The sequence below is a fragment of the Eptatretus burgeri genome, chromosome 16 (assembly GCF_056783735.1).
Source record: "Eptatretus burgeri isolate ZD-2024b chromosome 16, Ebu_testis_v1, whole genome shotgun sequence".
Lineage (NCBI taxonomy): Eukaryota > Metazoa > Chordata > Myxini > Myxiniformes > Myxinidae > Eptatretus > Eptatretus burgeri.
In genome coordinates this window covers 8129351-8147155 of record NC_140976.1, presented here as the reverse complement: position 1 = coordinate 8147155, position 17805 = coordinate 8129351, and the positions used below count along the sequence as shown (strand labels likewise).

Sequence of the window (17805 nt, the reverse complement as noted above, 5' to 3'; positions counted from 1 at the left end):
GGCGTCTTTGTCATCTCCTCTTCGCATTACCTGCCGATGTCTTCCCTTATGCATGGTGGGCCTTCAAAGTGGTTTTCAGATGCGTTATGATACATTGTTCACCCCCCCCCCCACCCCATGTCTTCCTTAGATCCCCCAGAAGATGTGGAGTTGACGGGGTACGATCACAATTGGTTTCGAGGGCGTACGGATCTATTGCTGGAGTGCAAGGCACAGTCAAATCCTGTCCCGAAGTTCACCTGGAGGATGTAAGTGCAATATTCAGTTTTCCTGCTTTTGATATTTATTTACCGTAAAGTATGAATGTCATTTTTTGGTTTTCCTGCTTTGATATCTATGCCTGTGATGTCACTTCCTCACTTTCTTGCCTTCCTCACCATCTCCATCACAGGATGAACGGCTCCCTGCCTGATGATGCCAAGCCGAACGGAGCCTTCTTGAAGTTAGACGGGCCTGTGAGCGAACGACATAATGGAACATACATGTGCCAGGCATCGAATGGACTTGGAACACGACTCGCTGCTGTCACCGTTTTCATTTTGGGTGATTTGAGTTTGCTTGGAAATGTTTGTGTTTGCCAGTAATCCTAGCTATGTCGGCGAGCTGCAAGGCATAGCGGCCATATTGATGAATTATTGCAAGATTCATTCTAAGTGCTGAGACGTCAGTCTTCCTCTTTGCCCCCACCCCCCACCCCCCACCACCATGACCCCACCAACAGATAAACCACAGCCCAAGGAGAGAAAGGTTGGTGCGGTTCTCGGTGGGGTTATTGCGGCGGTCCTGCTGCTTGTTTTGATTGTCACAACAATACTTCTCTGTTACAAGTACCAGCGAAAGAAAAGGTGCTTGTCCCTGGTTTTTACTTCCTTTTCATTTCTGCTCCTCATGCTTCCTTGCACATCCTCTTGGCTCGCTGTAGCAGCTTAAACGAGGATTGCTGTTGAATAGGAGCCGAGTCGAGTCCATGTTCTTTATTCGTGTACTCGCGTGTATGAAATTAATCTTGTTTTTGTCATTGCTTTTTCGAACCTCAGGACGGATAGGCCGCAGGATCCTGCTAGCAAAAAGGCTTTACATAACATCCCTCCATCGCCGGATAACTTGCAGGTAAGGTGAAGCGGAGTGTGTTCTCTCTCTCTCCCCTCCTCTTGTATCCTGACGTCCATGTCCGTATTTCGTTGAACACTTGTTTGTTAGTCTCTTCCTTGCTTCAAGCTGACACCGAGCTGAATGCTTTGTCCTCCAGATGAGGTATGTCGAAGGGAGTCAGAAGGAACCACGAGATGGGGCTGAAGATGAGCCAGACGAGGTGAGAGAGAAGACTGCGCTGCAGCCCCCATACTATGCCGTTGGGGAGATGGTGAGTCGTTTCCGAGTAATGACATCATCATCTCTTCCTCGAGTCTGGTGTTGGCTTAACGGTTCGGGTGGCTGGCTTAAGATCTTCGGGTCTTGAGTTCAAGCCCCTGTCGTGGCATTGAATTAACACCAGGCGGGTTGACTCAGATTGCCATCCTTACGAGGTCAGCGAAATGAGTACCAGCGTGATGGTAATGGGGCAATGCATCAACGGCACAGCTGCACCCCCCCCCCAGAAAATTATGCAGCCAAGCAGTTATAGGCTGCACACAAATTAATGAAACAAGAAAAAGAGCAATCAGAGATTGCAGACCCTCGCCAGGACTTGTTTTGTCCGGCGTTTGTGCACTGGTGTGTCACGTAATTAATGCGACATAATTAGAACTGCCACTATATAACCGCTGCCAGTGATGACCGGGTACCAAGATGTCTAGTTTGATGCAACCCCCGCATTGATTGGACACCGAACCCTGACCTATGACATTTATTATTCATTATTCATTTGAATTTATAATGGAATTAAAATAAATTCAACTCAAATCAAATGGAAGACCAAATAGGTGAAGTCCAGCAATGGAGTGATCAGAAGGAACCTGAACAAGCAAAAAGCAAAGATTAAGTCATCAGGAAGAACCTCGATAGGAATAAAATTTTCATACTGATCAGATGCTGTGTTATACATATGCAATTAATGATGTAACGAAGGCACCTATGACGTCATTAAAAAATCACACTTGTTCCTCACGAGGAGTACTTGCCATTTGCCAAGTTTCAATTTTTTCCTTGGTGCAGATATTTCAAAGGGCGGAGGAGCTCCTTGTGAGCCAACGGCCATCCATATCTAGTGCCCGACTGTGTCTGCAGACGTCCTCCTGCAGTTTGGTTATTTCTTATTAGGAGGTTGGTGGCAGGATTTGCACTCCGGCCACCGTAAAACCCTTCATTCCGCAAAACATTCAAGAAGCATTAAAAAAACTGAAAACCCACTCCGTGGAAGAACCTCCTGTGCAGCTTCCCCTCGCAGGGCAGCTCACCGGATGATGGGATTGGGGCAAAGCCTTCTGGACCCACAATCTTTGATGATAGGAGGGAAACCATGGGGTAACATTCCCTGGTCAGATTGCGGGAGAGTGTGTCGGAGTGGTTCTGAGGTGTCGTCCACCAGGCGGCGGTCTCCTTGGGTTAACCTGAGGCGGTCCCTTCGGCTGGGTGCCTGGAATGTCCTATCCCTAAGAGAGGATGATCACCTGTCTCTGTTATCATCTGAGCTCAAGCGTTTGGACATCGGTATTGCAGCTCTCTCTGAGGTTCGGAGACCGGATTGCGGCGAGATCATGGTGGGTGGTTACACCTACTATTGGTCTGGTCCCTCTGATGGTTACCATACCCAAGGAGTTGCTGGAGCTGTGTCCAATAAGCTGACCCCAATGATGATTGAGGTAACACCGGTCAACGAGCGTATTACGAGACAAAGGATTTGTCACTCCTTAGGTGTCGTTTCCCTGGTCTCCATTTATGCTCCAACTGAGACGAGTGATCTCACTGTGAAGGACACATTCTACGCTACGCTCGAGTCTGTGGTTGATCAGTGCCCCAGACGAGATACACTTCTAGTCTTGGAGGATTTCAATGCATCGACTGGAACTGATAGGGATGGTTATGAGGTGTGTGCTGGTCCCCATGGGTCAGGAACTATGAACCAGAATAGCACTAAGTTCCTTGACTTTGCAAGAAGTCATGGACTTAGGGTGGCCGGTTCATGGTTTCAGCGCGCACAAGCTCAACGCTGGACTTGGTATTCCAACGCTGGCGGTGTGGCAAAGGAGATTGACCATGTGCTCAATGATGGTCACTGGAGGATGATATAGAACTGCAGGGTCTACTGAAGTGCTCAGTTCCTCAATACTGACCACCGGCTTGTTGTCGCAACTCTCAAGCTGCACCTTAAATTCAGGAGAATGGTACCATCCCAGCCTAGGCTGGATGTTGGCAAGCTCAAGGATGAGAGGGTAGCTGAGGAGATTTGGGGGGTCTGGGTGCTTTGGGGGGTCCTGAAGAGTTATGGATTACCTTCAAGACCACCATCCTTGATGTTGCCTGTAGATGTCTTGGAACTCACTGCAGGGCAAAGAAGAATTTTGTCTCAAGGGACAATGGATACCATTGACCAGAATGGCAGAGCTGAGCTGTTCAGGGAGCTGAGGCGTAAAACTGTACGTGCACTGAGGGTGGACAAGGAGGCCTATGTGCGAGGAATCTGTGAGGGGGTAGAGCATCACCTGTGGTCAAGTGATTCTCGTCCTGCTTATAGGGGAATTCACACATTGCGATCATCCAAGCCCGTCCCTTGGTGCACTGCAGTAAGAGCAGAGAGTGGTAGGCTCTTGACAGAGGAGTCCGATGTGAAGGCCCGCTGGGCCGGTTACTTTGACCGGTTGTACCAGGCTGATCCAGCAGCTGTCGAGTTGGACGTCGGGTGTTACAATCCCTTTTGCTGACCCTCCAATCAACTGTGGTCCACCTTTGCTTGTGGAAATGCAGGCAATGGTGAACCGGTTGAAACGGGGTAAAGCAATAGGGATCTGTGGCATCCATGCTAAACTTCTCAAGGCTGATGGAAATGCTGCACTTGTGTTATTGCATGCAGTTCTGTGCTCTGCCTGGAACACAAGCATCATCCCAACTGACTGAAAGATGAGCCTTGTTGTCCCTCTCCAGAAAGGGAAGGGTGATTACAAAGACTGAGCAACTACTGAGGGGTGACGCTGCTCTCAGTAAGGTCTTTGCTCCGACAATTCTAGTTAGGGTTCACCACCATCTTCTTGAGCACCAGCATCCAGAGCAGTTAGGCTTTACACCAAAGAGGTCAATGATTGACCATATCCTTGCTCTTCGGGTCCTCACCAAACGCAGACGAGAGTTTCGGCAGGGGCTGCTTGCAGCTTGTATTGATCTCTGTAAAGCGTTCGAGTCAGTGAATTGAGATGCCCTCTGGAGGATTCTTGATCTTCTTGGGGTGACACCAAAACTGATGGATCTGATGTCTGAACTCTACTCTGGTGCTGAGAGTGCTGTGAGATGTGGTGGTACCATCTCTGACTTATTTCCAGTTGTTACTGGAGTTCGTCAGGGGTGTGTACTGGTCCCCACACTTTTCAGCACTTGTATGGACTGGATTCTTGGGAGGATGTCAGAGAGATCAAGCTGCGGTGCATCGTTTGGGAATGTCAAGATCTCGGACCTTGATTTCGCAGATGATGCAGTCATCTTTGAGGAGACATTAGATATCCTTTTGGGGGCCCTCGAGGTGCTGAATGAGGAGTCAGAGCCGCTGGGATTATGGGTTTCCTGGGTCAAAACTAAGATCCAGGCTTTCAATGACATCTTGGATGCTGCTGTCCTGTCTGTACCTGTTTGTGGTGAGGATGTTGAGGTCGTGGAGAGATTCACTTACCATGGCAGTGATGTTCATGTCTCTGCTGGCTGTGAGCCAGAGGTCAACAGATGTCTGGGTCGGGTCTGGGGAGTCATGGATTTACTGGATCATGGGGTGTGGTGCTGCCGGTACCTGTGCGGGAGGATGAAAGTCTGAGTCTTCAGGTCCTTGGTGCTTCCAGTCTTGTTCTATGGATGTGAGACTTGGACTCTGACCAGGGATCTGAGACGGAGACATTTCCTTTGGTACCAGATCTCATCGGAGAATCCTTGGCTATCGCTGGTCGGACTTTGTGTCCAACGAGCGCTTGCTGACAGAGACTCAAGTGAGATTTGGTACCTGCAGCTGTCTGGACATGTGGCTCGTTTTCCTGACGCTGATCCTATTCACCAGATTCTCTCAGCGAGGTATCCTCGTGAGTGGAGGAGGCCAATGGGCCGACCACGTGCCTCGTGGTTGCAGCAGGTTGATCGGCATCTCAAGGAGATGGGGATGGGCCAGGCATCTGCCTGGGGGATGGCCAGACGGCGGTCCTTGGAGTACCTGCGGAAAGTGGACGCAGTGATGCGCTGCTCTGGCACATGCTCCCATACCTGACCTGACCTGTTACTGATTTGATTGTCTTTCTCCATTTCAATTTGTTCATTGACTGCCAAACAACCACCTTTGCCTCATCTGTGACACCCTCTTGTGACGTTGTCTCTCTGTTTGCAGGAATATGCTGATGACCCTGAGGAATACCACAAGCTGGATGGCACCAACACACAACCTGATTACAGGGCTGCGTACTATGGACATAACTTGGACAGAGAGAGCTCCGATACCGGAGCGTACATCAGTCCTTCTGTCCACTATGTGTGACCTACCTCGTTACACCTGTTTTTAATCGCTTTTCCCTGTCATGTGATTGCTAATCTGCCTCTACTAGGTTACCAATGTGCAATTTTTTTTTTCCTTACAACAAAAGCTCCCCCCCCCCCCTCCGGATCCAAAACTATTCCATTGCTTAGCTGCTGCTTCACCACCACTCGTGTGACAGTTGTGGTCCTTCTCCGGACCTTGTGGAGGATGCCGGGAGGACCGACAGTTCCACAAGATCAAACTTTCTAAGTTAATTCTTCATGTCTTAATTTCTTTATTTTATGCCGGGAATGTCTTGGTGCGTGTTTTGTGTCCGTGGATTTACGAGTGATTTGGCGGTGTAAGGTGCGTGCATCAGAAAGGAGGGGAGGGGGGGTGTGAACAAATGAAACGTCTACAAGCCATTGTATTAAAATAGGGACACGGACATGTTTCGATGAGAGTTGGACAAATATGTTGAAGTTTATGTGAGGACTGTGTATCAGATTGTGGGAAAATGGTGCTTTTGATTTCTCTTGTTCCCCTTTTTATATATATATACATATATACATATACAGTGTGGATTTGAAATCTGATTTGTGAAGTGTTCCACTCGTTAGACAGTCCAGCATATCCTCATCGACCTGCAGACAAACCGCCGTGGTATGTGTTTGTGTGTAAATGTGGTGGCGTAGTGAAACCCGATCCCGTGAAATTGAGTCGATTCTCCTCCTCGTCCTGCCTAATGCTGCTCATCATCCTCCTCAGTATCACGTGCCGTTGATTTCCCCTCCCCCCCCCCCCCTTCTCGATCTGATGTACGAAACTGTAGATAAAGCGGAGTGGTCAAATTGCCCTTCCATTGTAATGGAGCCGTCGTGCCATTGTTGAAGACCGTATGGAGGGGGAAAGCTGCCAGTTGAGTTGAGACATCTTTGTGGTGGACCGCCGATGTGTCCCACGGGCAGAAAATCCTTTTGGGGGTTTTGTTGCGCGGCTGATGAGCATTCAAAGTCACTTTCTCCTCCTGGTCCTGATGATGATGATGATAATGATGATGATGGTGATTGTGGTGAAGTATTGGGACTGACGTCTTGGTTTTGGTAGATAAAACCTTTGGGGTGGGTACTTCAGTTTATCAGGAACTTGTTTGCTTCTATTTGTTATTTTTTAAACCGAGTGCTGTAGGAAGTTGTTATATAAACATGCTGGAGTTGAAATAAAACGTCTTACTTTGTTTTGGTTTTGTTTTTTGTAGCCGAGGGGGTGGTTCTTGAAAGCAGGATATGAGTGGACGATTGGGTGATGATGTATGTATGTATTTATTTATTTGGTTGAAACGAATAACAGAACGTGTCGAAAGTGCGGAGAGTAACCGCAAATGGCGTCGGAGTACAGGAAGGGGCGGGGCGTGCAGGGAGGCGTGTCTCGCGGAAGGGGCGGGGCGTGCGGGAGGCGTGTCTCGCAGAAGGGGCGGGGCGTGCGAAGAGGCGTGTCTCGCGGAAGGGGCGGGGCGTGCGGGGAGGCGTGTCTCGAAACGTGGGAGCAGGTTACAGAATGGGAGGGGGACGAACAGTTACAGGATAAGGAAGGTGGGGTTTTGGAGGGGATTTGGGGGAGAGAGAGAGAGGGGGACAGAGTACAGTGGCGGGACACAGACAGACACGGCAAGCGGCGGCCCGTGCTTTTCCACATCTTCGTGCAAGGTTCTCTTCACCTCCTTATACTCACGTACAGTGAGTGAGTGCGTTGGGATAGACATTCGGGCGACGTTGTCGTTGTAGCCCGAGGTCCTTTTGTCCGTTCCTCTCCTCTTTGTCTCCCAACCCCTCCCCCCCTTTCCTGTACCAACCCGAACTGTAAAACATTCCCCGCGGTCTTTCCGCCGCTCGTGTCCATGTCCGTCCGTCCGTCCGTCCGTCCGTCCGTGCGCGGTCCCGTGTCCGACGTGCCGCGATGACGTATGTACAGTAAAACATTTAAAAAATTGTCCTTTTAACGGTCCCTCTGTACAATGGGACAGTTTGTCCCTCCGCGTCCTCTCCCCCACCCCCGACACACTCTTTTGTCTTTTTCTTTCTCCGCGATCTGTTTGTCCACCACCACCACCACCACCACAACCACCACCACCACCACAACCACCACCACTCACCACCACCACAACCACCACCACCATCCTCGTCTTTGTACAACCGACCCTCACTCTGTGCACACGAGTTGTTATGATAATGATAATGATAGTAATGATTATTATATTGTTTGTTTACACGCCTCCCGCTTTGGCGCCAAATACCTCGCTGTTTGTACCTGCCAAACCACGTGCGCGATTTCCGTGCCCATGACAGCTTGATGATTTGAGATTGTGCTTTGTTCGTGATCGCATTCCGTGTAATGGACGACGCACCGACGGACGCTCAGCCGGTGGTGGTTATTTTTGGTGGTGTGGAGCAGCTGGGACCGAATTCCTATTGTCAATGTACCTGGGGAGGCTTGGGCGGGGGATGGGGGGACTTGATGGGGGATGGGGATGGGGGGACTTGGTGGGGGAAGGGGATGGGGGACTTGGTGGGGGATGGGGAACTTGGTGGGGGCTTTGGCGGGGGATGGGGGTGGACTTGGGGGATGAGGGGGCTTGGGTGGGGGTGCGAGGATGGGGGGACTTGGTGGGGGATGAGGGGGCTTGGGTGGGGGTGCGAGGATGGGGGGACTTGGTGGGGGATGGGGGGCTTGGGTGGGGGATGGGGGACTTGGGCGGGGGATGGGGGGCTTGGGCAGGGAATGGGGGACTTGGCGGGGGATGGGGGAACTTGGTGGGGGGCTTGGGCGGGGGATGGGGGGACTCGGCGGGGCGGCTCAGGGAGGGACTTGGTGGGGGCTCAGGGGGGTTTGGTGGGGCTTTGGGGCAGGTTGGTGGGGACTTTGGGGGGCAGCTCAGGGGGCTTGGTGGGGGCAGCTCGGGGGGCTTGATGGGGACGGCATCGGGGGGGCTTAGTGGGGGCTTGGGGGGATGGAGTTCACATGGGCAGTCCCGTGAGGGTCCACTCTGCGGAACCACAGTGATGTAGCTCGCACCATGGAATGGACCAGTCCAGTTTGCTCCCTCGGGGTCTTGGCCCATGTGGGTCTCACCCTCTCGCACGTGCCGCACGTGTGTACAGTCGGTCGCACCGCAGAGGGACGTTTGTCATTGTACTCTGGAGACGTGGTGGGGGCTCACGGACACACAAATCCGGAGTTTGTCCACCACCAAAGTCTGAGGGAAAGACCTTTACGGCATCATTCCCGAGTTCTTGGGTTGGCCCAAGTCTTTCAAGAACCGGCTGGCCAGGCTTTACGTTCGATTAAGCTGTTAGGACAGGAATTAGTAATTTGTTCAGAGTGCCGGCGATGGCTCGCCTGCTCCTCGCGAATGACACCCTGCTATCTTTAACGTCCACCAACTAATTTCGACAGACGGGACACCCAGTCCCATCGCACGATGAATGTCCCTACCTGCGACACACCGGGCTGACAGTTTAGAGCCGGGTCGGGATTCGAACCTAAGCTAGACAGCTTTTAGGGGAGTGTGACTTCGTGGAAGCTTTTCATTTACTTGATCCTCGCGAGTGAAATAATCCGAAGACCAGTGAGTGTGAGTGTGTGACCCCTCCCCCCCAACCCCTGTCAATGATAAGGGTCCCTTCTGCACATCGTGTGCTGGTGGTAATGACGTCACCGGTGGCCCTGGAGTGTTTCGATGAGAGAGGGTAATGCGATCCCCCAAATAGGACTTTAATGGGGCCGTTCGGGTCCAATCACAACTCCTTATTTACACTTCTGGTAAGACTTGTGGGGACTCAGTTAATTGGCCTGTCTGTATTAATTAATTAATTAATTAATTATTGTCCTATGGCTTTGCGAACTGGACCTTTTTGGAGGTTGGGTTTCAAACGGCTCTCCATACGTAAGAGCCCCCTCCAAAACCACCTCGCCACGAGAACGAGGTGCGAAGCAAATGCTACAAACAAATAATTTGATCACCGAACATGTGGGAGAGAAATTGTAACTTTTTACCAAATTCTATCTTCTTCTGTTCGACCCGTTCTCCAGCTTGTCTCCAAGATGTCACCCCGTTGTCCAATCTCGAGTACCCTCTACCCGACACACTCGGTGTCTGACTGAGTGTGTTGACACCTTTCAAAATACCTGTGTTTGGGCTTTGTAAAGTTTTAAATACCACGATTGAACCCGTCGAGCACCTCCTCCATCCCCTTTGAGTGCTCCACAAAGGGATTATTTGATATGGATCAGAAAAGTAAATAAAAGGCTTGGACTCCGTGGGCAATGTGTCAACCCTGTACCGATCGTGCAAGCTGGTCGTCTCTGGATGTGTCGGTGGACAGGTAGATCCATGGATGGAATTGAGAGGATGTTGATCGGAGTACACCGACCGCCGTGAGAAGCAAGCAGAGGCTGATGTTTCGCGCGTTAACCCTTCATCGAAGCAAAAGTAAGAGGATCCCATTGGATTGGAGAAGTCCAATATAGCCCTAATCTCTTTTGGGGGGGGAAGGGCGGGGGCTGGTAGAATGGCCTGTCGGTAAGCACACTCACCTCTAAGCTGTCTAGCCTGGGTTCAAATCCTGACCCAGCTATAAACTGTCATCCTGGTGTTTCACAGGGCAGGGTCATTCATCATTGTGTGTGTGTGTGTGTGTCATCCCTCGTATGGACGTTAAATTGGGTGTCTCATTTGGTGGATGTTGAAGATCTCACGATATCCTTCACAGAGAGTAGGTGAGTTATCTTGACCAAATTACAAACTACAGGTGGCACTACATCAGCAGCACAGCCGCGCCCTCAGCCTCGTGCTGCGTTCGTACCACGAAGACCTCTTTCTTGCGTTCCAATGAACAGTTCTCATCTGAAACACGAGTCTCTGCTCGCTTCGCACAGCGGTTAACGTCCCCATCGATTCCATCCATAATGAAACACCCAAACCCACATCGTCACAACTTCCTTGCAATGTCGTCGGAGAACGAGTGATTCAAACCCAGGTTAACTTGTACCCTCCTCTGAAGGCTGCTCAATGCCCCCGCTCCGCCATCACGCGTTGTCGTTTGCCAATGACGAGGCAAACGAGTCGTTTTTAAGGCGAAACCTTTTCAGGAGGTCGTTGTGCGAGTCTCCTTGAAACGAGACCTCGCTTGGTCGCCGAGTCATCCGTCCAGTTGCTCTTACGTTTGTTTTGTCGAATCAAATCGCACCATTCCAGGATTAAGGGTGATGGGAATTTGGGGTTTGTTGTAAAATCTGCGTCGGGCCGTTTTCTATGCCCTGACCCGGGGGTTCTTCCGGGCCACGCGTCGACGAGCGGGGCAGTTGTTGAGCCGTTTGGGTTAACTATGGTAACTAGTCGTTTAGTTTCACCTGTGACGTCCATAAACCGTAGCCTGCGGTGCGGTGCGGTGCGTAGTGTAAGGAAACGGGTTCAGGATTTCTCACAATGTTTGAAAAACAGGACAGATCTGGTGTCACTTTGGTGCCAAAGCCCCCACTCCCTCCCAAGCCCTAACCCAAAGTGAATTCCATAACCAAAAGTCTGATTAAATCTCACATCCTGGTGGTCGTATGGCAGCTTAGCTGCCGTGGTAGCTATCATTTCTTGAAGCGCGACTGTGTCGCTGATGCAGTGCCCCTCTACCGGTACGCATGCTGGAACCGGTACTCATTTCGCCGACCTCGGAAGGATGACAGGCTGAGTCAACCCCCTGGTGTATTAATTCAGCGGCCGACGGGGCTTGAACTCAGGACCCTGGGATCCCAAGCCGCCACCCGAACCAATAAGCCAACACCAGGCTCTCACATCCTCATCGTAAAGATGGCTGGAAGTGGAATAGGAAGTTTCGTTTTTTTTTTTTTTGTCCTTTTCATGAACTGTAATCGTATTATTTAACTAGAACGGCACTCAGTGAAGCGCATACCTCCGGCAAGCTGAACGGTTTACCTTCTGTATCCCTTCTGTATCCCACTGATAGGCCAGATCTACGTCCGGACCTGAACCAAAATCGAATCGACTTGTTCTTGTCATCTCCTCCAACTCATCCGCCAAGATGTGTCGTAATCCGTCCAACTTTTTTGAGACATCGTGTTGTATATCGTTTTTGGACCCATCTCTCAATTATGAAAAATGACTTTTTAAAACTAAATTTTTTTTTTCTTATTCAGATCATCACCAAACTGATTGAATGCATCCATATCATACACCCAACCTGCCCACCAAGTTTAGTCTGCAGATCTGCACAACTTTTTCAGATATCTTGCTCATAGAAAGACAGACAGACAGACAGACAGACAAACAGGGGAGAAAACATAAACTCCATCCACCTGCGGTGGCGTAGGTAACAATATTTTGCTGTTTTATGACCATCGATTCATCCGTTCCTCACTTCCAGGTTCTGTGCGAGACTCCCAGAACCGCAAGGCTCCGTTTGAAAGTGCGAGGCCAATGATGTAAACGGATATCGCTTTTAGGCAGCGTTACTAATGCCTCCCGTAAGTAACTCCACCATCACCGTTCCCACACCAGATAGAGAGTGGAGAAAGAGAGCCAAACAGGATGCCGTTGACACAGTCGGAAGTTTATTGTCAAACAAAGTCTTGAGTTGAGAGAAGAGGGAAACAAATGGAGGGTTTGGAGGACGTAGCGGCCATGCAGCTCATCGGTTGTTGTCCCACTGACAACTACATTGCATGTGTATTTTCCAGAGGGGTGTGGGGTGGTGCGGAAGTGTGGAGAAGTGGGACAACATCTGAGGTGTCACAGTTTTTGGATTGTCGAGGCACTGCCTTGAATTTAAAATGGGTTTCTCGCATTACGACGCGGTTCCTGACCCAGGTACCGGAATTGGGACAACTCCAACGTTGAGAGTGTCACTGCAGAAAATCCGACGACGTGTTCGTTCTTCAACTCTCTTTATTCGTCACATCAAACCTTCTCGAAAGTTTAATTTTGTTGTGCACGTAGACGGTGACGACATGTATGCCGCTGAGTTTGGTTGATCTTTTCCTCAAGAACCTTGTTTTGCTGAGTACATGATTGCTGTGATCAAAAGATTGAGCATTGTGTGCAACTCTGATTTGGTTTTTCCTTTTAACTTCCATCATCTCTTCTCTTCCACCCTTTTCTCAAACAACAGGAGGCTGGACAGGAACAAAAAGCGCGCAATCCGATTGGCCGAAATTGAGACCCCGTCTGCCATCTCTGGTCCAATTAGCTTTGAATTTTCCTGTCCTTGTGGGCGTGATGAACGTGGCCCCGCCCCCAGGCCCTACATCTCCCACGTCTCTTTCCAACGTTTCTCCAGCCATGCAGTTAGTCGGTCCATCCAATCCCTCTGCTTCCCCTGAAAATCGATTGGTCAGATCTCACCCTTCCACCTCTCACGTCATGCGATTGGTTAATCCCTCGCATCCTTCAACCTTGCTTCGTCGAGCGAATCAGCTTCGTCAGGTACTGTACCCAGTTGGACCCGTTCCACCTTGCTGCACCATGCAATTCCCACCTAATAACGTAATATAACATGCTGTTCTTAATACATCCAGGCCTGTATTTCACTCGAACACCTCGAAATGGCTTGCCCTGTTGCTGCTGAACCGCTTGCTATACATAGCTGGGTGCATATCAATCTGTTCTGTAAGCAGACTCGTAAGCTGTGCCAGAATTCTTCCCACAATACATTGGTATGTTCATGCGATGTGAACAATGGAGACGCTCCAACCTGAGCACTGTGGAAGGAGGAGAGGTCGAGACCGTAGCTCTTCCAGGCCGTAAGGTATCGATGGTGCACACTCTTACTCGTGAGTGCCTCATTGTGGTTTGTCGTTCGTGCTCCTGCTGTCCACCACAGGCTGGCACATTGTGTGATGTGGTGATAGCCATCGATGGGTTTGAATTCCGTGCGCATCGTGCCGTTCTGGCTGCAGCCAGTCGGATGTTCGAACTGCTGTTTGGTCAGCGTGGAGGGTCTACTCGCTACACGCTCGACTTCCTGTCTCCCAGGACATTCTCCCAGGTGTTTTTTTTTTTTTTTAAAATACAAAAATTGTATCCGCCAACAAATTTTGTGTCATCAAGGTTGAGTAATTGTCGAGCTGTAACGCACGTTGCGTTTTCTTCCACGTCTTTTTGTCTCTTACCAGGTTCTGGAATACGCATACACGGCAGCACTCGACGTTTGTCCACAAGACTTAGATGACCTATTGTACGCAGCAGACATCCTGGACATGGCTTTCTTGGAAGAACAGTGCCTGAGACTTTTGGAAGCACTGCAGAGAGCCGGCGAGCCGGGAATCAGAGAGTCTAAGAATCAAGGACTGGAAACTGTGGAGTCGAAATGCGATGAATTCGATGCCACTGAGCCAAAGAGCCAGAAGCCGGGTGATGATGGGGGCAACGTTGAGGAGTTCGAGTCGAGAGATTTGGGCTTCCAAGGACAGGAAGTAAGAGCGGTGAGGAACCAGGGAGTCGACGATGAGTTGACAAGCCGTGAGCTGAGAGTTGAAGCTTCTGGGGAAGCTCACGTCGGGGATGGAGAGCTGTACAGGAACGAAGAGGGAGACCAGGGGATCGGATTAAGCCCGCGCCAACTCGCCGTTGACTCGCTCATGAGTCTCAGGAATGGTGGCTTTGGACGCATGGTGAGTGAATACTGTAATTTGATGTATTTGTCTGCGCAACGAGAAATTACAATGACCGTTAATGATGTGTTACTCGAGTCAGATTAACCTCCTTGTGAAACTATGATGGAAATTCATTTTTCTTATGACTCTTCTCCCATTTGTATTGTTCTTCCAATTATTGAATGGTCATTGCACTGTGGAATTGTTAGGAATGTACAGGATCTCAGTACCTGCACATCTTTACCTGGTAATTTGGTCAATAACTTGCTCATGTGTCCCCAGGTATGGGGAAATTTATAAAACATTCCAGAGACTTCTCAAAGACGTTCCTCGCCCCCCCCCCCCCCCGTTCCTTCCCTTCCAAATACGTTGTCGCCCTCCGTTCTGGTCCCACAGCTCCCTGCAGCTCCTGTCACGGAGGACGAGAGCAGAAAAGGATGCTGGGGAATGGGAGAGCAAGGAGCGGAGGGTGGGTATGCACCTTGGGACCTGGAACTCGAGCCCGGGACTCCAACCCGTCACAGTGTAATTACGAGTACCCGAGTTGGCTGGGGGACTGGGGGAAACGAAGCGATCGGAGGAAGTGAAGGGGTACAGGAGAACGAAGGTGCAAGAGGAAGTGAGGAGCGAGCAAAAAACCATGGAGGGGAACTTTCCTGTCCTCCAGATGTGGCATCCATTGTGGAGATTGACAGCGAACAGGTGGGGGAGACAGATTCAGAAGTACTTTTCAATGCTTTAACGGTTAGTGTCGCTGTCAATTGTTATTACCACTTTATCTCCTCTCTTTCTCTACCCCGCACGCTGGAAGCGAAAAGCGTGGTCGAGCAATTGGTTCACGTCTCTGTCCGTCTGTCCGTCTACAAACGTCGGTTTATGATCGAGGAACAACTTGATTTCAACCGAATGTTAAATTTCGGAACATGAATTGGAAAACGAAACTGCAGTTTAACAGAACCTTGGCTCTGAATTCGTCCTGATCGCACCAGCGCACAGAGTAGTGAGATGATGTTTTTAGAGCGAGACGCGGCTCTAAGAGTGCTCTGCGTTGTTGTTGTTGTTGTTGTTCTTCTTCTTCTTCTTGTTCTTGTTCTTGTTCTTGTTCTTGTTCTTCTTGTTCTTCTTGTTCTTCTTGTTCTTCTTGTTCTTCTTGTTCTTCTTGTTCTTCTTGTTCTTCTTCTTCTTGTTCTTGTTCTTGTTCTTCTTGTTCTTCTTGTTCTTCTTCTTGTTCTTGTTCTTGTTCTTCTTCTTGTTCTTGTTGTTCTTCTTGTTCTTGTTGTTCTTGTTGTTCTTCTTGTTCTTCTTCTTGTTCTTCTTCTTGTTCTTCTTGTTCTTGTTCTTGTTCTTCTTGTTCTTCTTGTTGTTCTTCTTGTTCTTGTTGTTCTTCTTGTTCTTGTTGTTCTTCTTCTTGTTGTTCTTCTTCTTGTTGTTCTTCTTCTTCTTGTTCTTCTTGTTCTTGTTCTTCTTCTTGTTCTTCTTCTTGTTGTTCTTGTTCTTGTTCTTGTTCTTCTTCTTCTTCTTGTTGTTGTTGTTCTTCTTCTTCTTGTTCTTCTTCTTCTTCTTCTTCTTCTTCTTCTTCTTCTTCTTCCAAAACCTTAACCTCTCGGACTCGGCTCTTGTATATACAAGATCGGGATCTCCTTAAATACTTAGCACATGTACACATCCTCACATAGACGGTGCCTTTTGAGAGCGTCTATCATGAACTTTTAAATATATTCGGACATTTGCTTTAAAGTTTCGAAAAGTTCACGTTACTATTTAAAGATTATTCCATTTATCGTATTGTAATTTCGTAAATACATTATTTATTTCCTAAATACACGATATATCGTAAATACGTAAATACATTATGACGGGTCTCGCTATTGGCTTAATCAAGGCACGTGACGAAATATCGGAAGTTGTTGTTGTTGTTGTTGTTGTTGTTTTTTATCCGACAAAACCTTTAGGATGCTGCTCTTGGACACATTTGTCCTTGTTTACTCTTGTCTGCCTGTCTTATCAGTCAAACAAAATTTAAAATCATTCTAAACAGGAAATTTGCTGTTTTTAAGGACGTCATAAAGGACACAAACAACAGAAACGAAGAGCTAATGTCGCGTGTTAAATAAGGTGGTGTAAAGGACGCTGCTTTAATGGCGGTAAACTTCCAAAGTTGTTGTTGTTTTTTTTCTTTTTCTACAACCTTTAAAAATCTTTGTTTCATTTCAATTTAATTCTATACTTGAACACTTTCAAAACCCCTTCCGTTTAGCAGTACTTGGACAAATATTATGGCATTTTACGTCATCACGACCAATCAAATTTGCCGCTCACAGACGTCGCCCATGCGAGGTGTTCGTGCGCTAAGGTGTTCCGTGAACTCTCTGGTTGCTATTGCACCAAGTGTTGTTGTCATGATATTGGTTAGTAACGCCATAGGTTGTTGTTACCACTTATTGCCACCGTATCTCCTCTCCAGCTAATGTCATGTTCATTTCCCTCACTGCCCTGTCCTCGGCATTTGGTGGGAAGTTGATCGAGGGCGAAGAGATGGAGCTGGACATGGAGCCGAGGGTGAAACAGGAGGTGGACGAGGAGAGGGGGTGTGACATTTGCTTCACCACTTTCCCAGATGAGCAAACCTTGTGGGCACACAGGTGTGATGTCCCTAGGTTCACGGTACAGAACACCACACGGGATTTAGTGGAATATGCAAGGCTGGCGGGACATCCTCGAGGTATTTGTGCTCCCCACTTAGCCGTCCAGCCGAGGTTCAAATCTCGACGCACCTCTAAACTATCATCCTGGTGTTTCGCCGGCAGGGTGATTCATCAATGTGTGCACCGTCCCTCTGATGGAGGAGCTGGAATACGCTTTTGCTAAACTTTATTTTATTTGTATTGTCCTGGTGGATGCAAAGAAGAAAGCACGAAGTTTTGATGGAGAGTGCTTGGTCTTGATAGGTTAGTTGCCTTTTCACTTTGACATCAACCCAAGGGATGCTCTTGCCAACTTCATTGACTCGTAGGTGTAGCCTGGCGGCTTGGGATCCTAGGGTCCTGAGTTTGAGCCCCGTTGGCCGCTGAGTTAACACCAGGGGGTTGACTCAGCCCGTCATCCTTCCGACGTCGGCGCAATGAGCACCAGTGTACTGGTAACAGGGGCACTGCATCAGCCGCATCCTGAAACAATGATGCAACCAGCAGCGAAAACGGTTACACACGAAGGGGGACTCGTAGGTATTAGAGGCAAGTGGGATAATACTTGTTGTTAAATGGTTTTCAATTCTACAGACGGTCATTAACACACTCAATTTGAAGTCTGACTCGCCACGTGTTATCACTGGTAGCCCTCAGGACACACCGTCTACCTGTTGTGCTTTCCGTGCTCGATGGAAACCACTCGATCGTCCCGCTCGACTCGTTCTCAGCGGGACTTCTACGGTAGGCCATTCTGCCGCGTGCCATGCAAGAGTGGCTGTCCAAGCTGTCCATGTGTGACACCCGTTTGGATCGCAAATC

At 49.2% G+C, this 17805-nt stretch overlaps 2 protein-coding genes across 10 annotated transcripts in view; both read left to right on the top strand.

Annotated features, from left to right (window-relative positions):
- The window catches only part of LOC147010444 (nectin 1b-like), a 52862-nt gene extending 45987 nt beyond the window's left edge, over positions 1-6875 (top strand). For 2 of the 3 annotated variants that reach the window (XM_085859892.1, XM_085859890.1), the window contains 6 exons: positions 131-248; positions 392-543; positions 722-845; positions 1038-1110; positions 1250-1363; positions 5513-6875. In XM_085859892.1, the coding sequence (XP_085716018.1) occupies positions 131-248; positions 392-543; positions 722-845; positions 1038-1110; positions 1250-1363; positions 5513-5659 (728 nt within the window). In that variant the 3' untranslated portion in view covers positions 5660-6875. The remainder of the gene's footprint in view (positions 1-130; positions 249-391; positions 544-721; positions 846-1037; positions 1111-1249; positions 1364-5512) is intronic. The other variant, XM_085859891.1, reaches the window with a different exon arrangement.
- Positions 6876-7190: 315 nt separating this feature from the next.
- Positions 7191-17805, top strand: part of LOC147010443 (zinc finger and BTB domain-containing protein 16-A-like) — a 36167-nt gene continuing 25552 nt past the window's right edge. Inside the window, exons 1-7 of one of the 7 annotated variants that reach the window (XR_015052590.1) lie at positions 7234-7374; positions 10021-10127; positions 12817-13130; positions 13528-13692; positions 13820-14317; positions 14696-15001; positions 16817-16941. Coding sequence is in view for 6 of the 7 variants with exons in the window: in XM_085860560.1 (XP_085716686.1) it covers positions 10094-10127; positions 12817-13130; positions 13528-13692; positions 13820-14317; positions 14696-15001; positions 16817-16941 (1442 nt within the window). In the remaining variant the exon portion in view is untranslated. Of the gene's footprint in view, positions 7379-10020; positions 10128-12816; positions 13131-13527; positions 13693-13819; positions 14318-14695; positions 15002-16816; positions 16942-17805 lie in introns of all 7 variants that reach the window. The other 6 variants (XM_085860560.1, XM_085860558.1, XM_085860559.1 and 3 more) reach the window with 6 other exon arrangements.